The sequence below is a fragment of the Lonchura striata genome, chromosome 1A, assembly GCF_050655825.1.
Source record: "Lonchura striata isolate lonStrDom1 chromosome 1A, ASM5065582v1, whole genome shotgun sequence".
Taxonomy (NCBI): Eukaryota; Metazoa; Chordata; class Aves; order Passeriformes; family Estrildidae; genus Lonchura; species Lonchura striata.
The window spans coordinates 63276863-63299648 of record NC_140741.1 but is presented as its reverse complement, the minus strand read 5'-3'; the positions used below and the strand labels follow the sequence as shown (position 1 = coordinate 63299648).

Genomic DNA, 22786 nt, shown 5'->3' with positions numbered 1-22786 from the left:
ACTCCATTGTGTTACTTTCTTATTCTACTCCAAGGGGAAAGGTAAATACAAGAGATGAAAAAATAAGTTACCTATATACATATACCAGGTGTAAGTCTCATCACATAAGACTGTGAATACAATACAGCTAGAGAATAAGAAGTATGAGACACTAAATTATTAATAGCCTGGCTCAGAGGAAGTTTGAGAGAGGCTGGGATTGGGACATGACACGTAAGGCCTTAAAAATAAGGACAAATCTACATGTTGAAGGTAATGAAAATACCTTCCTTGCACCAGTGCTTAAAATAGAAAAGAGGGTAGAAGATGACATTCTGACTATGTCAGAAAGGACTGATAGCACAGATCTGGCCTGGTTTTTAAAGTGATTTTCATAGGTACAGCGTAGGTTTTGAATGGTACTCGAACATTCCCTCGTCCCGGGACTGACGTTCAATTAGCGCCCCGTGTTTCAGATGCCGGGGAGGCTCAGGAAGGCCACCACCTCGTGTACACGATGCCCTGCTTTGGCTACAGCCGCCTTTCGGAAATTGAACTTTTGTCCTACACAGCCGCAGTTCTTCTGTAAAACACGGCCTGCCTACCCGAGCCGCTTCCCAGGGAGCCTGACCCGCCGGGCAGCGGCAGGAGCGGCCGCGCCCAGGTACCACCTCCCGCCCCGCTGCGCCCCGCGCCCCGCCCGGCGTCGGCGCGGCGGGGCCGGCCGGGGGCGGGCGCAGCGCGGGGCCGCCTCCGCACGCGGGGCTGGGACGTGCCCGTTCCGCGCCGCCCCCGCCCGCCGCGCCGACGCCGGGCCGTCCTCCCGTGCCGGCGTGCGGTAAGTGGCTCCCCCTCGGCGGCCCCTGCCTGGCGCGGCCGGAGCCGCACCCTCCCCTGGCAGCCGTGCGGGGCTCCCGCTCCCCGCTCCCCGCCTCGGAGCAACTTCGCCCCCGCCGGGCTTTCCCGTGCCGCTCCCGCGTTGCGCCGCGTGTTGCCGGGACCCCCGCGGCAGAGCCCTTCCTCCTGCCTCGCCCCCGTGCCCCGCCTGCCCCGCGCGTCCTCCCGCCCCGCTCCGGCAGCCTCGGCGCTGGCTGCGGCTCTCCCGGCGCGGCCCGGCCCCCGGAGCGCCGTGGGGCCCGGCCCGGCCCGCGGGCTCCGAGCGCCGCTGCCCTCCCCGCCTGCGCGCTCGGCGCTGCCCCCGCCGCACGGGCTGGCCTCGGGGCGCAGCTGCTGCACCATCGCCCTCTCCTCGGTTGTCTTTTAATCCACGTGCCTCGTCTCACGAGAAGGCGGCTTCGCACCCAGCGCTGCCGCGCTCCGGCTCCGCTCCTCTGCGGCCCCCGCCGTGCCTGCTTGGCAGGTACCGCGCCAGCAGTAATCGCTCGGCGTTTCTTCTTGCGGAGAGCCAAGTGTTCTATTTGTAGTGGTAAACTCAGTTTCCGTTACAACATTGGAATTGCTGCGGAGTTGATGTTTATGCAGATTCTGGCTTTTATGGAAACACCTGTTAGGAAAAGGGCCGAGGCAATTGAGCAGCTGTCAAAAAATAATAGGAGCCTCTCGCTAGCAGTATGCACAAGTGAGGCAGAGTGTGCCCCGCTCGCTTCAACGTGCTCCTTCAAGCAATTAGCCTGCAGAATTTATCCCCGATGATGGCTGCCGTGGGGCACAGGATAGTACGTGAGTCACTGTTCTGCTGTGAGAATAGTCTGTGACAACTTTGGAGTGTTTGTGCCCAACATTGAATTCTTCTAACAATCTGTATAATTCAATAACTAGGTATTACTGTTTTATTTAAGAAGCACAAGATTTCTCTTTTTACTACCTTTGGCAGGCATCTCAGAGGATTTCATTGTGCTGAATGCTATTTTGTTCACTATGTGAAGATACAAGCCATCCAAAAGCCTTCCACTTCAGTGTTTTATAACCCAGCCTCTATAAATTTTGGTACATGGGAAGAGAATCTGGAAACAGCAGTGAATTGCTTCACTTGGCTATGACTTTTACTTATTGCTCCTCTTGAAAAAAAGTATTTTATGAATTTTTATTTGAAGACAGACTAAAACTGGTGCTTTCAGCTTGAAGGTACATAGTTTTGCTAATTGTTCTGCTTTCTTGCATGTGTGTCTTATCACTCTTCACATCATACATACCCTTAATTTTATACATCTCTCATTATTTCCCTTTTGTTAATTTATTTTTGTAGCGTTCATTTTCAGTTCTTCATTTGAGTAAAACATTTCAGATGTTTCTAAAACAGTTGTTCCTGCCTCTTTACCCTAAGCTGGTGATCTCTTCACTGGGATGCCCAGGCCATGAAGTCAGCTGTGGCTAACAGCTAACTGGTAACAATTAGTTACCAACCCAGAATATGCTGATTATCAAGTTAGTTGTGGGACTTCCTTTAAAAACATGCCTTTTAAAATTGGATAAATTATGCTATTTAGTGGCTGGAAAAATAATACAGGGTGATGGATGTAGCTATAAAATACTGCTCCCTTCTTAGATTAATTTCTCAGTAACAGCTGATTCCTATTAATTTAGAAACTTGGTTGTTGTGGACAAAATTGACTTGACATGGGAAATTTAACTAATTACCAGCTGGCTGGTGATAGGCTAAGATGACCACTACTTAAACACAGACTTGGGGAAAACTCCTTTCTTCCCCTTTCTTCCTTGGCCCCTCAGGTTATGCTCTGGCCCTTGGGCAAGGCAGTGGTAGTACAGGAGGTTGGGGTTGGTACATGGAGATTTCTTATGCTCGTTTCTTCTGCTCCTATGTTTTCCTCTCATGGGCCCCTCAAGGATGTGCCTGTACCAGCATGGGCACCTCCACAGGCCACAGTTCCATCGGGGTGTCCCTGCTCCTGTGTGGAGAGTTTCTTTCAAGAGTGCATCTCCAACTGTGTCTGCAGCAGTTGTTCCCTTCTCCATGCTTCCTTTTTGAACACTCCATCATGTGTCTCCTCCTGTTCTTTCTTTTGCCTTTGCTGCCACTGGCAGCTTCTCCCTTTCTCAGATAAACTGGAGCGGGGCCACCGTGTGCTCATCTGATGAGTTGGAGGATGGCAGGCAGTGGTTTTATGGAGCCAGCTGAACTGGCCATGGCCCACACAGGGCAGCTTATGGCCTCCTCTCATGCATCCCCATCTACCAAAACCTGCACCTCATCCCCAGTGCACTCCTGTGCCAGTTGGGGGATGCTGAAAGGATGGTCCTGTCCATGCCTAATCACAGGAGCTCCAGTTTCCTTTTATACACTTAGAAATAAAGCCGAAGTTCTCTCCTGTAGCTTGCTAAATAACAATAATGTGTTGTGGCACTAGGATGGTAGTACTTTTGCAATTATATGTATTAACATGTCTGTCTCAGTCCATATGTGATTACATTCATGTATGTTTTCATAATTTTTTTCATAAAATTTTCTCAAAGAGGTAGTGTTCTTTTTTTCAGACCTGAAGGCAGTGGTTCTGCTGACACAAAGGTGGCAGCTCTGAGCCCTATTCCACCAGTGTGAGTAGTCATATTCTTCTCAGAGGTTGTTTAATTTCCTTGTTTGTCTCACCAAATCAATGATTTTGGTATCTCACCCCCCTCATATCTTTTGGACTGAATTGATGCCACCTTGAATTCTGTGTTGCATTTTGTGTGTTTGAAGCACATAGAAATCAAAGACATGAGATTTCAGGTTTGCAGGAACTCAGCCATTCTCTCTCAGTCTTTGCAAGATGGAATCTTGATAAAAAGGGGAATAATTTAAAGTAGTCATGTGTAAGAGAAGGTTTGGAAACAAACAGTTTCTTAGGCACTAAGCTGCTGTTGACAACATAGGCTGTGTGTACACAGGCCTGCAGGCAGCCATGGTAAGGGTGGGCAAGAGTGATGATGGTGGTAAATGGTCAGTGTAGTCCTGAATCCTGCTGTGCTGCAGTCCACCATGCCTGCTGCCCTCATAATATCTTCCTTTTTTTTTCCTCAAGTACATGTTGTTTCTAGGTGTTCAAAATGTTTACTTGATGTTTAACTTAAATGCAGAAAGTGATGGTTTTCCTGAAGAATTGCAGAGGGCACAGTTCGTGAAGTGCCTATATATTGATATTGCACTTAGCAGACAGAAAGTAAGGCTTTCTTCTTCTTTCTCAGGGCTTCCTATCCTACCCTGTGCCTTAAACATGGAAACTGTAGAGATGAATAGTGTATCCTTGAAACGTCCTCGCTCTGAGGATGATGTGGCCAATGCAGATGAAATTAAAAGACAGAAGATCTTGGAGAAGTCTAAGGCGGGGAACGACTCTGGGCAGAGTATTGAGACTGTAACAGAACAACCCGAGGATGCAAAGAGTGAAATAATCCCCAATGAGGAAAGTGAGGAGCAGGAAGAAGAGGAACTAGAGGATAGTGATGAAGATGGAGATCCAGAGAGCTTTGCAGACATGATGAAGCATGGACTGACAGAAAGCGATGTTGGGATAACTAAATTTGTTAGCTCTCATAAAGGGTTTTCTGGAATCTTAAAAGAGAGGTAACTCTTTGTCTTGTTTCATACTTTAATTCCTTGTGTAGTACAGCTGTAGTTCTCTATTTTCTATTTTGGACTCACAGATTGCAGCTGGATTAAGTGTGGTTCATTACTTTTTTTTACTGCTAAAGAGAGGTTTCATTTAGGACTTTTCTAGATTGTGGGTCAGTTTTTTTGTTGGTTTTTTGTTTGTTTAGGGATTTTTGGGGGGATTTTGTATGTGTTTGGCCTTTTTTGTTTGTTTGTTTGTTTTTGTTGGTTTTTTTTGTCATTTTTGTTTTAAATTTATTTTCCTGTCAAATGGAGCTCTGAAGAAGGAAGCTGTGTATGAGTAGAGATACATGACCTTTGCTGTTTCCTTTGCTCTCTGGTAGCAGCAGAGACTTAAAACCTTATGCAGTACACCCACCATTTGTACCTCTCCTCAGTGCCAATATAAGATGTACTGAAAAATGGCATTGAAACCATCTTTCTTTGGTTCTTTGCTTTGCTCTGACTTTTTTGTCCTAATATCTGTAAACAAGGATAGTTAGGCTTTAAATTATCATCTGCTCACTTAGGCTTTGAATTACTGTATGCTCAGTAATGTCATGTAGATAGAAGGTAGTTCTAAAATTCAGGATGTGGAATTTAGTCTACATATATATTATAAATTTAATAAGATGTCTGGTGTTTAGTAGCTTTTTAAAATGCAACTATTAGCTTTTTAAAATTAAAGACTAGCTTTGAATAAAACAGAATGCAAATACAGGAGCTCACTGAAGTGAGAATCACTCTTTCTCTGACTTAGCAAAGCAGTTAAGGTTGCTTTGTTTACACACTGAAAAGACACTGTGTTTAAATACTGGCTTCATACATAGATAATTTCACATAAAATTATATATACATATTATGTATGTATTTAATCTTGATGAGCAGCATTAAGCAGCTAGTGTAATCCCTCTCTGGGAAACATAGTCTGCTCAACCTTCTTCTGGGAAATCTGCCAATTTTGGTTGGCCAAAGGTAGCCATGTGGTAGAAAATTCATGGGTTTGTGGGTTTTTTTTGGATCCTAGTTTTTAACACCTATTATTAATTCATTCTTGGCATTTTTATGGTACCATCACTAGCATGTCTAGACAGCTACAGATAATACAGGAGAGGACACATAACACTCCTCAGGAAGAAATTCTGACAATATGGTGTATATCTGCACAGAGGGATGACAAAAGGGGGCTTGGGTGAGGTACAGTAGAAAGCTTCCTATGGTGAAGTTTTATTCATCTTTCAACAAGGATAGAATAAGGATTACTTACTTTTTTTTTCCACTTTGCTAGCAAATGCTGCTTAAAAATCATTTGGCAGTTGCAACACAAAGCGACTGTGCTATGTTACAGTTGAGCTGTTTTTATTATTAGACATGAGTGACTGGATTGAAAATGTTGGAGTAAAATTCTTTTTTGCTGTCATAAAGTATGCCGAGTAACTTTATTTGAAAGATGTTCTGTACAACTGAATATATGAACAAGGCTGAATTTGTCCTGCCTTCTGTAGAGTGGCTAAAATGTACTTTATTTTACAGGTTATTTGAAGTGACAGAGATAATGCAATAGTTAATGCATTGCACATTGTGGCAATGCAGTGAGTCTTAATTACCAATAGTGACTGGAATTGAGGATAAGCATTACTGATCTCTTCAAACTAGTGGGAGAATGACTTGAAATAACTACAGCAGGTGTTTGGTGATCTGCAAAGAAGTGTGCTGCATTTGGATATGTGTTCCTGTGATGTCCTTCTTGGGGGAGGGAATAGGTACATCTTTCTCATGGTTGTTAAGTTTGTTTTACCTGAATTGAATTACACTAATTCAGAATTCTTCAGTGAATTCTGCTAGCAAACAGTTTTTAGGAAAGGACGTTATGTGATGTGGGATTTTTATTACAAATGTAATGCATGTTTCTTTTTATCAGATACTCAGACTTTGTTGTCCATGAAATAGGCAAAGATGGACGTGTGAGCCATTTAGATGACTTTTCTGTTCCAGTGGATGATGAGGTAAATTTTGAGGTAGATTTGGTAGTGGCTATGCTTCTTAATGCTCCATAAGCAAGAACATTGAAAGACTGGAAGTTACTCCATGAGGGTTATTGGATGTTTATTTTTTCTCCCCAAATATATATTAGGACCCACCAGAAGAAACATTTACAGTTTTGTCAGATGAAGACAAGCAGCGTTTAGAGGAACTCCAGCTTTTTAAGAATAAGGAAACCAGTGTTGCCATAGAGGTAAAATTATGAAATTATATGGAATTTGGGATGGAGGCAGAGAGAGGCTGAGGGAGGGAGTAGAACGTACACGCTTCCTAATGCATGTAAGGTATAAGAGCAATTTGAACATGATGTGACAGATAACACTGTGTCCAGTTTAGCGATTAATTCTCTAAAGTCTTACAGATATACTTGAATTCATGCATATGTGGGCTGTTACTTTGATTTTGGTGAGACTGTACACAGGAACTTAAATACAGGTTTTAAGTCCTGTGGTGTTAAAACTACCTTGCAGTATTTTGGTTTCCTGTCTAGTATTGTTTTAAAGAATAAGGAGGTTTACATAAAACATCTATCGTGATGGAACACTACTTCCAAAGTCAGTGTTTAGTGATTTAATAGAAAAGAAGATAAATATGCTCTTCTGTAACAAGAAAGATAAGAAAATGACATTAAAACATTGCTATTTTTATACATTAAAATATTGCTCATATTCAAAGAATAACTACTGAGCTAAATTTGGGACATGGCGATGAGTAGGATTATACATGCTAGTTTCAAATAAGATTCACAGACTAAATAATCTTATCTAGCTAATTGTTTTGCCTTTAAGGCACCTTCCCCTTTTATATTTATTTGTTTTCTGCATGTATGTGTATTAACAAAGGTAATTGAAGACACCAAAGAAAAAAGAACCATCATCCATCAGGCTGTGAAGTCCTTGTTTCCAGGACTGGAGACAAAAACAGAAGATAGAGATGGAAAGAAATACATTATTGCTTATCATGCTGCTGGAAAAAAAGCATTGGCAAGTGAGTTTCAGTACCACAGCAGATGGGTAAAGTAAACGCTAAAATTATCCCCAAAGTAAGAATTGTTAGTAAGTACTTCAAGTGAGTGTGCTTCCTAATGCAGTCTTGCTTCATTTTTTCCTTGTTTCAGCTGATGCTGTGCATCTAAAATGATCAGGACCACAAGAAATGCTTTCAATTTAAATTTCTACTTGTTTGTCTTTCCAAATAATTCATCCAGTACAACCATATTAGAAGAGAGAACGTTATCTTCTATTTCAGTGGGAATAGGCAAAACAGAGGCTTTATTTTCGGTATTTTTGAATTTAACTTTCACGATCTTAACTGTGTGTGTAAGTGTGCATTGTGGATGTAAGAAGTTATAGTTAGAAAATGTACATTAGCTTGATAGATGGTGTATCCTGATTGTCTTGAATATTGATGACAAAATTCTCGATGACTTGAGTAGAGCACCTTTTTATTTTCTCAGTTATAGTTTCATATAAACATAGTTTACCATGATCATTACTTCTGCTTCCAAGGCTAATTATGTTTGCAGAAAATGATCTTTATTCATTATAGATCACAGTTAATCTTTCGAAATAGTCAAAGTCATGAAGGGTTTTCAAAATTAAGTGTTAGCCACTTTGATCTAGCAAAATACTGTTTTGGATACTGGGAATAAATTAACATGTTTAACATCTTTTTAATGTTACTAAAAATTTGTTGCTACTCTAAGTTTAGAGGATTATCTACCTGCAGAATGGTACACATTTAATGAAATATACTAAGGTTTGGTTTAAATTGGTTACATTCCTCTGTCATTTCAACCTACTACAAGTGATGCTATGTAAACCTAACCCTTTAATTTTAAAGACAAAGGAGATGGAAGAATGATAAAGAAACAGAGTAATTTAAAATGGGAGATAAAATAATTTCCCCTTTAATGTAGCTGTTTGTTTAAGGCTTGTTATAGGCAAATATGGGAATGTTATATTTTTATTGGTCCAATTATATTGTCTTATTTAGTCATGTTTAGAAAATGTGTATGTTTGCATGCTTCATGCATGGTGTATGTATACTTACCAGCACAGAATTCTCCTCAGCCAGTTTTGTTCAGTTGGTTTATAACAGCTTTTCCTCCACCTTTTCCTTCTGCTGTTGCTATTCTTTAATCACTGTTACAGTCAAGTGGATGTTGTTAAGCTGATTTAAGGGATAATAGATAAAAGAATTGAAGTATTTGAAATATGCTGAAAAGAATTTAGTGGTGTGTCTCTAGGATTAAAACATTGTGGAGCACCATCTTGTGATGCAGGGAAGCATCATCAATTTAAACTTGGATTCCCCAGCTGTGATGCTGCAGGCATCTGTTCATCTGTTGGTGGTGATCTGTCAGTTTCTGTGAGTGTGTGGAAATGCTTATGGATGTAAGAATCAAGTTCTTTTTAGTCAGGATTATAGATATATCTTCCTTGTTTATATAGCCACAAACATGTCCTAGTCATGAAGGGGCTCCACAGGCATGAAATATTCAGAAGTGTAGAATATTGGATTATTAGCTGAGATACCTGATTACTGTTGTTGATAACATAAAACATTACCAAACATGCTTCTTAAAATTTAAAATCAGCAGCTGCTATATTTCTGTAGTCAGTTTATCCTCCAAATACTTAAAATATTGTCTAAATTGTCAGTAAACTGTTGTTTGATCATTGTCCACAAAGTAAGTTTGTTGCATCTCCAATTGAAGCTTTCCATATGTTCACTGTTTGCCTCTGCACGATTCCATTCCATAATTGTCTAAATTGCTGTCATCCACCACCTAGCTGTTGGATGCTCCCCGAAGCATAAACAATCCCATGACCATAAACCTGCATGTTCACCTCTAAAAACCCTTTGACAGTCTAAAAATTAAATGCTACTCTTTTGTACTCTTTATGCTCTGCATTGGGACAGAGGTCAGAACTGCAACAGGTAAGAGACGTTGACATTTCATACTAACAAAAATGAAATGCCAACCATTACGACCTCCTAAACAGTAACAGGACTGGCCAACATTGTAACAATTTCTTAAAAATCCTAACACATAGTATTACTTAAAATGCCCTGAAACAGCCAAGAATTAGGCTTGTTCTACTTCTTTTTCATAGTGCAGTAGAGGCAGTATTAATTTCGTGCAGAGAAAGTCTGCTCGTATTAAGTGATATTAGTTATCAATTTTGACAGTGCTTGTTGACAACTATAGGAAATCTTCCATGGATTTCAGTTATCCAAGCCTTTGCCCTTTGGCCCACATTTCAGACACTACTATCTGTCTTTATACAACTTCAAAGACATTTATCACACACCCTGCGGTTACAAAAGAGCTTCCAAGCCTTGAGTTTTGGCAAAAGACTTGGAAAAAGGGCTTGAAAATACAATTTTATTGTCAAAAATGTAGCATAACTCTGAAACACAGCAGTAAGGACTGTAAATTGTCCCACTTCTCCATCTACCCAGTTGAATGCTTTGCAGTATTGGGTGAGGAATGGTTGAGTATCAGGACTGTGGCTGCAGCCTCCTTTGGATAGGGTCATGGCTGTGATGGCCAAAGCATGAGGAGCCCATTGGTGTGTATTAGCACCTACAGGATCCTTTTAGTGGAGATCCCATTAAAGCTCACTTCTTGAAGCGTGTTGAAATGACTATGTGCAAGATGTATTAGTTAAATACAAAGAATGGTTCCAGCTGGAGAGGATTCTCCTTTGTGAATTGAGCTCTGTCTTATTCTCTTCTAATTGCTGAGATCTTAGTGGAGAACCTTGCACTTCCAGCTGAATGCAGTGTTTCATTGACTGAGTTTAAGGAGTGCTGGCTCAGAAGAAGAGACCAGCAGGAGCACAAGGTCTCCAGTTCAGGTCCAATGAAACTCTGGGAGGGGGTCTGTGCTTAGAATGGTGCAAGGCAAGTGATGCAATAATTCTAAAGTGACTAAAACCTGTATGTATAGTGTTTTATACTGTAGCATCCAAAATTGTCTTTGCAGAAGTCTGTGCATGAATGGCAGCTTCTCACAAACAAGCAAGAATTAAACATACTTATTATCTCTGTTGGATATCTGGACCTTGTAAAACCAGTGTGAAAATAAAGAGCAGTATTTCCCAAGAACTTCCTTCCTGCATTGATGTTTGTATATTGAAATAGGGCTGGCTTTTTCAGTTAGCTTTTCCTGTTACAAAAGATGCTTATGCCTTTTTTTTATACAAAACTAGGTATGTCTGCTTAGTGGCTAGCAAGAGATAAGGGACTTGTTATTTAAAACAAAACAAATTCTTAGTTTTGTTCTTGAATAACAAGGAATTGATAAACGTCAGAATTGAAGGAACCTCACAGCTGGTTGGTAAGCCTTTGTAGAGTCAGTCTCCCTTCCCATTAATGCCATTGACAGTGGATTATTGGAAAGTGAAAGTTTTATCTCTGGTGGGTTTTAGGTGCAAAAAAAGCTTAGCCATTCATTGACAGTTTCTTTCCTTCTATAGAAAATGTCAAATAGTAACACAGAATTACAAATCAGTTGTTAAGTCTGTGGGATCTGAAGTTATTTCAACCTCTGGCCTTCTCTAAGCCTGGCACCATACCTGCCATGGATTGTGTGTTCATGTCTCTCTTTTACCAGATTTCTTGCTCCCGTTGGATTTTAAAAAAAGAACCATCTTAAAACAATGTTTTGAGCATGATTTCTTAGGGTTTTGTAGTGATACGATTCATTCTTTTGTGTGACACACCAAAAAAAATACTACAGAAATGAAGAATATGTCTGTACTGTAAATAATAGTGGTAGTCCTCCCACAAACAGGGCTCCAGTGGTCCTCAACTATTAATTATAAAAGGAGCTAGAAGAAACATGGTGTAGCTTCTATTTCTGAAAGTCAGTATAATTGATAATGTTTTTATGAAATTTAATCAGGTGATACAACAAATTACTAAGCTATATTTTCTGATAATTTCATGACAAGGGAACTGTCACTATTTCATTCAGGATTTTCTAGGTGACAAAACTGATAAAAGAGAAGTTTACAGTCCAGTGGAGGGGGGGGGTTCTTTTTCAATGTGCTCTACAGCTTTTACTATCAGTAATTAATGCTTTCCTTTTCATTTTTTAAAGCAAATGGAAATTAGCAGCAATTGAATGTTGTGTATTTAAAAAAAATGTAGCTGCAATGGCAAATATATTAAATTTTTTAAAAAGTGACACTTTAACCTTTTTGCTTTTAAAGATCCAAGAAAGCACTCTTGGCCAAAATCTAGGGGAAGCTACTGCCATTTTGTACTGTACAAGGAGAACAAGGACACCATGGATGCCATTAATGTCCTATCCAAATTTTTAAGGTAAGGCTGTTGTTTCTGCCATCCTGGCTGGTGTGCAGCCCTCTCCCTCCATGTTTCTTGTTGCTGTAAACATTATGCTTCATAATTATGTAAGAGCAACCCAAGTGATTGCTGTTCTCTAATTTGTAGACAGCTTAAACTGAAAACTTACTTTAGAATATCAAATTTAAAATATTGAAGTTTTGTGAGGAGGTGAGAATGGAACAAAATGAGCCTAAGAAATTTTAAAGACTACTCTCTGCTTCAATGGAAAAAGTCCACAATTGCCATTGGCTGATCTGAGAAAGGCTTGGCAGCTGAAAGCCTCAATGTACGTAACCTGAATTAAAAGCCATTTTTTCCCCAGTGTGTGAATATATGCAAGTGTGTTATGAACCTGTCAAATATTGTTGTGATAATATGCTGATCAGTTCCTAAGCAGTTACAGTTGATAAACTGTTGCTCCATGTATTAATTTCTCCATGGCAACACAGGCTTAGTTCCTTTCACCCCATCAAGTGCAGAAACAAAGATTTGCCAAGGCGTGACATGAGCACAGTGAATTGCAGAGGAAGAGGAGTTTTAAAATTGGGTCAGTTCAGTGATCTACTCAGGGAAACTTCCCCACTTTTCCCTGTGCCCTTCTTGTAAAAAAAAAAAAAAAATTGTAATCTAGACGTTAACCAGTAAACTATTGGTATTGGTACTGAGAACAGAATGGCAAGAGCATAGTTAGGTAGAAGACTGTGTAATGGCAATCCTGCTACCTCCTGGAGCCCTTAAGTGGAATAACTGGAAATACTCCATCTAACACAGGCTGTAAAGTACAAAGTGAAAAGGAAAAGACATTTTCCTCTAAGGGGAAGGAGTGGAACAAATTTTAAATTAACTTCTCATACTCCCTCATCATGTGCAGGCATGGTATTCAAACAGACGCGTTTGAAGTTTAAGGAAGAAGTGGACATTTTTTTTTAGTGAAGTTGGTGGTGGCTGTTCATTTGTGTATTGAGTGAATGTAAATAAAGAAGCACTTCAAAGTTCATATTTTGCAAGCACTGTTAAAAGTGAATTGTCTACATGTAATTAAAACAAAAGTTTCCTTGTGTTTTATATAGTCATGGATGAGATTAGAAAATGTCACACACATGTCAGATTGTAATACAGTTCTGAGGAATGTAGGTATATTTTTCTATTTTTAATTTATAAGATTAATAATTTTAGGCAATTATGCTGAAAATTATGTTTGATCTCCTGCTATTGTAATATACATAATATCTGTTACTGTTGCTTTTAAGAGTGAAGCCAAACATCTTTTCCTACATGGGAACTAAGGATAAAAGGGCTATAACAGTTCAAGAGATCGCTGTTCTCAGGTGAGTAAAAGTACAGTCTGGAGTATTTGCACTTCTGCTGTGGTAGCTTGGCTATCTCCTTAAATACCTAAGAGACTCAGTGACACAAATGGCAGGTACAGGTGCTGACCTTGTAAATCACAGGTGTTAATGAAGATGCCACAATCCTTTTGTGTTCTGTAATTACTGCTGATATTTTCAGTCAGTGCTCTGAGTCACAGGCTGGTTATGTGTACTTGGCCGAGGCAGTGGGACAGATTGCCTGCCTGCTCTTAGGTTGCTTGGATCTCACACAGCAGCAGAAAAACAGAATGACATCGTGAAAATAATGTCCCACTTCCTTCCTAGCTTTTGTTTTCCCCTTTCTATAGCTAGAATCCTATTTTCTTTCTCACTGTACTCTGTGAACATTGCCAGAGAAGGCTAACACTGCCCTTGCTCATCTGTGAGTAGCCAGAAGGGGCAAAAAAATAGTGAGGAGTTTTTCCTGCCCTAACCTACTCCCTTAAGTCATCTTCTAAGAAAAAATAAAATTTACTTTGTCACATTTTAAGATAATTATATGGTTTCTGGGCACTTTAAGTTAGTGTTAGATTCATAACTGAGAATGACAGATGTCTCCCAATCACATATTGCAATATCATTTTAGCTGGCTGGAATATCCTACCTGCACTACTTTTTACAACTTCTTGAAAACAGCACTCCTTGAATGAGGAATTCACAGCTAGAAAGCCAGAGGTTTGATCAAATCCGTCTTAAAAGGAGGGCATCCACTATTGAACTATTCATATATTTCCTCCCAATGTTCTGTATGTGTGTGCTTTAGCACATATAAGAGGAAATACTGATTTGTGAATTGTGAGAAGCCCCAGATTCATGATTCATGCTGCAAGGCATCTTTGCGAAGTGGTAACAGTTAACCAGGTGTGTGGTGTAGCCATCTCAGGTGCTGTTTAACATTATCACATTCAGTGTTGTGTCCAAGAGCTCCAGAGTGCTGTGAATGTTGTGTGGTGTTTGCTCTGTGGTGCCACAGCCCTCGACTCTCCTGCACAAGAGAGGGGATGTTGCCAGCCTGCTCTAAGCTGAGTGTGCCAGCCATGCTGGTTCATAAACTTCACTATACTAGTAAAAATTTAGCAGAAGTGTCCAAGAGCAGCTTGGTGATGCAAAGAACAGGGTATGCTTCCAAAAATACTAGCAACAAAAATGGCAGATATCAGTGACACATTGGATTCCATGTTCCTTCATCTGCACTAGGCATACACAGTAGCTAATTTTACTTAGCTCTGTATTTATAACTGTGCTGATGAGTTGTATGTATTCATGAAATAGTTCCTCAAATAATGCAGAGTTCAGCTTGTGGGTTACAGTATGCATCAATACTGCAATATACTTTTCCTGGAGTACCTGTTTTAACATAGCTGTGAAAAGACAGTTAACAGTCTGTCACAGTATACATTTTCTTTTGTATGAGTACCCTTAAGAATTATGTATTATCTTCCTTTAGCTCTTTCATTAAATTATTTTGAAAAGGCAACAGTAGAAAATTGGGGAAACTGGACTCACTGTTTTTCATTTTGTAATGGCAGCATTTCTGTATTTATCTGCTTTTCTAAGCATAGGTTGGTCACTGTTGTGTATTTCTTTTTAGAATCACTGCACAAAGACTTGCTCATTTGAATAAATGTTTGATGAACTTCAAATTGGGAAATTTCAGTTACAAGAACCATCCATTGAAACTGGGAGAACTGCAAGGGAACCATTTCACTGTTGTTCTCAGGTAGTATGTTAGTAGGTATTTAGATGGCTCTGTTAGATTTTTTTTTCTTTAAATAGATAAGTCATATCAGTGCACCTTGTGTTACAAAAAAATAAGTCTTGTTGGCAGGATACTGTTGAATTTTATGCATTTTATAGTATTGATGTTAAGCTTTAATATGATGGACACATCTCAAAATAGCATAAACCCTTAATCTGTCTATAACTTTTTTTAATGCTAGAAACATAACAGGAACTGATGAGCAGATAGAGCAAGCAATGCATTCACTCAGGGAAATTGGATTCATTAATTACTATGGAATGCAAAGATTTGGAACCACAGCTGTTCCTACTTATCAAATTGGCAGGTATGTGTTGCTTTCATCCTCTCCCCCTCTTTTTTTTTAATTTTACTCTTATCACCATGTATCTTAATGTATTTTTGGGAACATTTTTCTAACATATTGCCTGTACCAGTTTTAAATTTAGATTCAAGAAAGATCTTGTTTCTGAACTTGCTTCAGCAGTTATCTTGCATAATCGCACTACTTTTAATATTGCATAAGTCTAAACACAAATATGTATTTTTTTATAAGTTGGCTAAATCCCTTTAAATAGATTTAGTCAGTTCTTAATACACTTTCCTGTTTGAATCCTAGAGCTATTCTACAGAATAACTGGAATGAAGTAATGGATTTGATATTAAAACCACGACCTGGAGGTGAGAACTGAAAAATGATACATCATGTGTTTCTGCCTCTTCTCCAATAAACATATGTTTAGGAAAAAGTGAAGCCAGTTTAGCAGTGGATAAGCAATCTTCAGACTCTCCCTTTCTGCCTCACTTTGCTTGCTGTGCAGTTTCTTGCAGTGGGGCTAAAAAGGGACCTGAATACTTACAGTGACTGCTCAAGCTCCATGTGAAACCTTCCAGCCTCAACTGTTCTGTGATTCTGTTCATCTCTAATTACCATGATCAAAACTTTAATTTTTCAACTGTTTTAACGAAAGGTGAGATGGATGCTTTTTTTTGGTGTATAGTTAAAATGTTTTTATTTTATATCCTTGTTCTAGCTGAAAAGGGATACTTAGTCAAATGCAGAGAAGAATGGGCAAAGACTAAAGATCCAGCAGCAGCCCTCAAGAAACTGCCTGTAAAAAGGTGCGTGGAAGGACAGCTTCTACGTGGACTCTTAAAGTACGGAATGAAGAACATAATCTCTGCATTTGGCATAGTGAGTGTGAAAGTTGTGTGGTATTTACTTGAATAAACATTCTTTTGATGGTATCAGAATGAATTTAAAATAGACTCATTGATACTTGATGAAAGTTAAGTTTAAAAACCTTTAAATTTATCCTGCCTTTTTGCTGTAAATACTGCTGCATAGTAGCTGATGACATCTTTAATTAATGTATGCATAATGAGCTTTCCAATTTATACAACAATCTCTCTGGTATGTGGGAAGCAATACAGTTATACTTAGTAGCAGTGTGTAATACAGATCTGAGAATTGTGAAAATGTTCAGTTTCAGTGTTTTCCTGTTGGTTTAAAAGTATAAATCGAACTGATGGTGGGCTAATGAATCAGCCTGATATGGAGGTGATGGATCCACTTGTCATTTTCAAATGCTGTAATCAAGTTCAAGTCTTTGGAGAAAATACCTCATCACTAGCAAACTACTGGGCCCATTGTAGGATCTGGGTGATAATTTGTTGTCTATGAAGAAGATAATTAGAATAACACAGTGCTTTCACTGCTGCAGAGTTTACTTAATATTTCAGGAGGCTGAATATTAATTCAATGTTTTATAATAGACCCGTATGTTTGACCTGTAGAATTAAAAATGTTGGGGGTTTTTTTTGTAAATTTAAGCACAGTTCTTTGTGCAGATTTAAAATGTGTAAAAGCATTATTTCTTCACATACCATTTTCTCAAACAAAGAACAAAAACCAAATATATATACCAAGAAATTGTGTATGTCTTTTTGCTGGATAAGGTAATGTTTCAAATATGCTCCTTTTTGGTTATGATTGTCAGAAAAACCAAAGAATATATCTATCTAGTGTTTATTTTTTTTTTGTTTACCTCTAGATACCAAGAAATAATCGATTAATGTATATTCATAGCTACCAGAGTTATGTGTGGAATAATATGGTGAGCAAGAGAATAGAAGAATATGGGCTTAGAGCTGTACCAGGAGATCTCATTCTTAAAGGAGGTAAAAGCAGACAAAGCCAGTGATGCTGTATAGATCAGATTCCTAGGAAAACAAGCCTTGTAGCTATTTGTCTGATACTGCTTACATAGTTTCTTTTCTCTCACCAGTTTTGGCCCAGTGAGATCTGAATCCATTGGCCTGTTTTAGAGAAATTGTGCAAGGAATTGGAAGTTAGGTATTACACTTCCATGAGCTGTTTGTTTGCCTGTTTTTTCAAATAACTGGATAAGGAAGAGAGACTATGGAGGACTGATTATTCTCAGGAATGACCTCAAACATAGTTGAGCTGTGAAGGACTGTGGAAGGACATTATGAAATTTTAATCATATAAGTTTTTGATTGAATTAGTATCTTGTAAAGCAGAAGCTCCACTCAGTTCAAACTTTCTTTACTTGTATTTGTTCTGGCATTGCCTACAGCATTTGTCCCTTATATATGCCTGGTGCATGGAAAGGGGCTGTTCCTCTAGCAGTCCTTACTTCATGTAGCTTTAAGCCACTGGAAGCCAGGCTGTAATTCTGCCTGGCTTCTGTAACTGTGACAGCCTTGGAGGCTGTTACTTCTTTTCTTAGAAATGTTGTCTGTTAAGTGGAGATAAAACATGGTCGTTATCTTTCTCAGAGTAAACTTATTTCAATCAAAGGCTTTATTTTAAATTTAGCTGGTTATTTGTCACAGGCATCTATGCTGGTAATTTCATTTTTCTGTCCTGACTGTAGCCACAGCTGTTCACATTGAAGAAGGAGATGTTGACAACTACACTATCCACGATGTAGTGATGCCATTGCCTGGATTTGATGTCATTTATCCAAAGCATAAAAGTGAGTCTGACTGTTAACTGAAATACCTGAAATACTTACTCTGAAAAGATAAGTTTGCCTTAAGATTGTTCTTAAAAGGAAGAAGTCACTCAACCTTGGTGACTTTTAAAGCAATACATCACTTCAGATCTTTAAAACATTAATGTCAGCTTTCTGTTGCTGCCAGGGTGCTCTGCTCAGTCTCCTTCCCACTGGGAATCCCAGATGACAGCAGAGCAGAATTTCTCACTAACCTGTACCACTACAAGGATTTAATCAGGTACAGGATTTTGTCCTTGATGAATTTCATGAGGTTCCTCTTGGCCCATTCCTCTAGTGTGCCTCAGTCCCTCTGAATGGCAGTCCTCTCCTTGCATGTATTGAATACCACCCCAGCTTGATTTAGCCCACAGATTGGTTGGGGTAAATTCCAGCTCTTCTCCACTATTTCACAGGGCACATCTCTTCCAGCTCTTCTCCACTATTTCACAGGACACATCTCAGTTCCTTGAGGAACTCTGCTTCTAGGTAGAGCTACAGCCAGTAGTGACTATACTTTGAGATGCTGAGCCAGACAGCTGTTACCCACTTACCAGTCCACCGACTGTAATGTTCTCACCTGGGACACAAAGATGCTCTGGGAATACATTGACAGCCTTGCTAAAGGCAAGGCAGGCAACAGTCCCTGCTCTCCCCTCATCCATAGGTGTAATAATTCAATCATAGAAGACACTAAGGTTGGTGGGTGTTTTGCTTTTTCTCTTTTTTTTTTTTTTCCCTCATATTAAAACCACAGTCATTGTATGCCCAGAGAAGATTACATTATTTTTCCCAGCAACCAAAGTGAGCCTGACTGGTCTCTAATTCCCTAATTATCTTTCCTGCTCTTTCTGAAGTTGGGTGCAGCACTTGTTTTCCACATTTGTCTGGGACATCCCTAGATCTGCACAATCTCTGAGGTGATAAGAGAAAAACTTCACCATGACATAAGCCAGCCTGTATCTTTGCCCACTACTGGTAGTCCCTCTTTCTTAACCTTGCCTCTAAGGTGGTCAAGGCCAAGGCAAAAGGGGCACTGAGACCATCAGCCTTATGTCTGTCACTAGACCAGCTGCCCTGTTTAGCACCAGGCCATCACTTTCCTTGTATTCCTTCTGTTGCAGCTGAACTCTTGCTGGTCTTGATGTCATTTGCTGCTTTCAACTGTAGCTGAGCTTTGGCTTTCCTAACACCATTTCTGTGTACCTGGACAATGCTGGTGTAGTCCCTCTTTGTAGCTGCCCCTAGGTTTCACCTGTTCTATGTGTTCTTATAGATTGGGTTAGTCATGAGTTCCATGCACATTTTCCTTAATATTGGATTGAACTGTTCTTGTACTGTCAAATTGTCAACTGATTTCTCTCTGCTGCTTTTTAATGAGAGAGTAATGGGTAGTCTGGCCCTTTTTTTTTCACCATATACCTGAGATTAGTCCTGTGAAGTCTAGAAAATTGGAATGCATGTATGAGATGACATTTAAATGTCAATAAAGTATTTTGTAAATTTTGTTTTCGGCTGAAATTTGATTTGATGTGTTCTTGGTTACTGCCTATGCTAATCAGGGTGTAGAAGTAAACATTTAAACTCTGTGCAGTATTTATCCCATATATGCATATTTAGCATATATGCTAAATTTAAGGGAAGAGAACAATCCATGAAAACAGTCTGCTTAAATTGGTAACACTACTATATTTTCCTCTCTTACAGTTGGTGAGGCCTACAAGGAGATGCTGGTAGCTGACAACCTTGATATCAACAACATGAGGCATAAAATCAGAGATTACTCACTTTCTGGAGCATACAGAAAAATTATCATTCGGCCTCAGAATGTCAATTGGTGAGTTGGAGCATAAAGGAGATTACACTTGCTAGCATAGAGTTTATTTAAATACAAAACAACATGAGACTGATCCATGGAACATCCACACAGACTGAAATATAGGTAGAAAGGAATCTCTCTGCACTTCTCTCATGTTTTTAATGCAGCTGAAGTGGAACTATAGCCTTTTCCTTGGTTCTCTCGTTCTATGGTGGAGTATCAAGACATCTTAGCTAGTTGTTCACTCCTTGCAAGGACTTGCCTGAACACTTCATAGATAATACTTAGGTTGAAACAATGATAGCTAATATTCAAAATAGGGTTTTTTGTAGTCTTGCTATAAAAAAGTTGGTCTCAAATTATCTATCAATCAGAAAAATTTGTGTCACTTCACCCTACTAAATCACTGTTGTTAGAGATATAGCCTAGTTTTCATATGGCAACTGAGTAAATACCTTTTAAACAGGAAACTGTACAAATGTGCAGGAAAACACTATCACTGATGCATAGAATTAAATATAGAGGATTTAGGAGCACAGAAATACAAATATTTATACTTGAAACATCAGCACTAATTAATATTAAGTTTGTCTACTTCCCAGTTAGTTTTTCAGCCTCATGTTTACATATTGGATTTATGTTAAATGAATGGCAGAAACTGTAGAATATCTTAGCCCATTCAAAGTTTGGATAACTATTAAAAGGCTTCACTTGTGCTAGGTACTCTTAGAGTTGACACCAGTCTTCCCTTAATTTCATGAACTATACTTCTTGTGTAGTTGAAAATTCTGACAGCACACAAGGGCAGGCAGATGAGTTATGCAAAGAAGCTTCTCACTAATTGTTTTTTAACAATCTTCATAAAGCCAAGGCAAATCTTCTACATAAAGCTTTACCCATTATTTTGCCTAATTCAATTTCAGTTGTAAATGCCAAACTGCAATAATAATAATAAAAAAATAATATTGTAATAAATACACATTTATATAAAATGTGTTAACCTAAATAATTTTAAATAATAATAAATTTTATGTATGTTATAAAGGGAAGTTGTTGCATATGATGATCCTAAAATCCCATTATTTACTACGGATTTGGATAAACTGGAAGGAAAACCATTACCAGTACTCCCTACAGGTAAGTTGATTTTTCTGCTGGTTTGCTAAATGGGAAGTTTGATCTGGCTGTTGCTTTCAATTGCTGCATAGTCAAATCTCCTTTAAGGAAGAGCTTTCATTTAAATATTGACTGTTAAGTGATGGTAACAACAGGACAGGCATCTAAATAAGGACCCCGATTTCTCAAGGGTGAAAGCCATTCCTCCAGCATCTGTATTGACTGCTACATTTTCTTACAGACATCTGTAAAATCAAGTAAATGCCTAGCAGTAAATGTCTGCAACTAACAAAGGTGGAATTAAGTCACAAATTGTCTATATACTGAGCTTGTATTATTGATGCTGAACACAGATGACTGAAATACTTATCTCTGGTCATAAGGTGTTTTGACACTGCTTTCCAGAAAAGCGAAGACAGGCTAGGAATTGAGTCTGAAAGAATTAATATTTGCTTTTAGAAGAAGAAAACTCTGAAACCACCACTTTGTCCTGAGAGAAAATGTTAAATTGTTTCATTAAAATTTTCACTTGGATTATAAACAGGAATGCGATGGTGGTGGTTGCTTTGCTTTATGGGCTGGGAAAGTTGGTTGTGGAAACTGTTAGTTCAGTTTAGATGGCATCCAGAATAAGCATTATATATGCCCTTAACCACTTGTTCTTGCTTTTTGTCTCTTACACCTGCTGATAGATGGCAAATTCAGGGCACTAAAGATGGAGTTCTCCCTTCCCCCATCCACTTACGCGACCATGGCGATTCGAGAAGTTTTGAAAATGGACACAAGCATAAAAAACCAGACACAACTGAATACTACCTGGTTGCGCTGAGTGAACTGCACAATTACTTGATTTTAACAATGTTTTTCTTATTTACATCTTCTGTACAAATCTTTAAAGAGTCACAGTAAAAAATTTGTATTTTTTTAAGTTTTTTTAGTGCTAGCATTTAACTTCAGTAGTCCTTTGCAAGATGGTGACTGTAATATAATACGGATTTTAGTGACTGGTGCTTTTTACTGAATTAATAACTTGAGGTGTATCTTTAGAATTGTGCTTATAATGGCATCAGACGTGGAAGAATGTTTAGCTTGCTTTCTTTGGGCAAGCACTGAATGTTTTCAGGAGTTCAGCTGCCCGTGAAGTCTTTTCCAATACAATGAATTACACGGGGAGAGATGAATTACAATAAAATTAAGATACTGATGAACATATGTATTGCTGGAGTTTTGCTAGTAGCATTTGCACTGATGCAGTAGCAGATTCTTTTAGCAAGGCTTTTATGTGCTGTAAAGCTGCACAGCTCTTTTAAATATGTCCGACTTTTCATTGAGAAAACACTTGTATTTTCCAGCTAATACCTGTACCAAAGAACAGGTACTACAAATAAACTAACCTGAAACTCTGAGCGTGTATCAGTGAGCGCTTCCTTTGCGCCTGTCGCTTGTTGGCGGGGAATGCCTTGCTGTTGGGGGAAAAAAATCCTGTGGGAGCTGTTCTAAAGAGACGTGGCCTTTTCAGCCAAGCGTTGCTAGTCCTGTCGCCGGCCGTGGCAGAGGCGGCGGGGGAGGCCAAGAGGTGTGAGGCCGTGTCCCGGGAGCGCGGGGCAGAACAGCCCCGGGCCGGCGGGACAGCCTCGGGCCGGCGGGACAGCCTCGGGCCGGGCCGTGTCCCGGGAGCGCGGGGCGGGACAGCCCCGGGCGGGCGGGACAGCCCCGGGCCGGCGGAACGCGGCTCCGGCCGGGCCGTGTCCCGGGAGCGCGGGACAGAACAGCCCCGGGCCGGCGGGACAG

At 39.6% G+C, this 22786-nt stretch overlaps 1 protein-coding gene across 10 annotated transcripts; it reads left to right on the top strand.

Moving 5' to 3' along the window:
- The first annotated feature begins 780 nt into the window (after positions 1–780).
- Positions 781–22401, top strand: PUS7 (pseudouridine synthase 7). Of its 10 annotated transcripts, none has more exons than XM_021534682.3 (19): positions 781–817; positions 1814–2064; positions 3433–3492; positions 4123–4501; positions 6450–6534; positions 6663–6764; positions 7414–7558; positions 9497–9514; positions 11797–11908; positions 13183–13260; positions 14894–15022; positions 15243–15368; positions 15660–15721; positions 16075–16235; positions 17095–17221; positions 17941–18042; positions 19768–19897; positions 20925–21016; positions 21688–22401. In XM_021534682.3, exons 4-19 carry the CDS (start codon positions 4152–4154, stop codon positions 21822–21824), a joined length of 1956 nt encoding a protein of 651 aa, XP_021390357.1. In that variant the 5' UTR covers positions 781–817; positions 1814–2064; positions 3433–3492; positions 4123–4151; the 3' UTR covers positions 21825–22401. The 10 variants fall into 10 exon arrangements, with proteins under 10 accessions (XP_021390357.1, XP_085426192.1, XP_021390358.1 ...); XM_085570066.1 differs by having other exon boundaries at positions 781–1339; XM_021534683.4 differs by having other exon boundaries at positions 781–1659.
- The last annotated feature ends 385 nt before the right edge of the window (positions 22402–22786 follow it).

Coding starts and splice junctions, on each gene's coding strand:
- PUS7 (XM_031507085.3), top strand. CDS start 4,152: ATGGAAACTGTAGAGATGAATAGTGTATCCTTGAAACGTCCTCGCTCT. Junction 4,502..6,449: donor TCTGGAATCTTAAAAGAGAG/GTAACTCTTTGT, acceptor TCTTTTTATCAG/ATACTCAGACTTTGTTGTCC. Junction 16,236..17,094: donor TAATCTCTGCATTTGGCATA/GTGAGTGTGAAA, acceptor GTTTACCTCTAG/ATACCAAGAAATAATCGATT.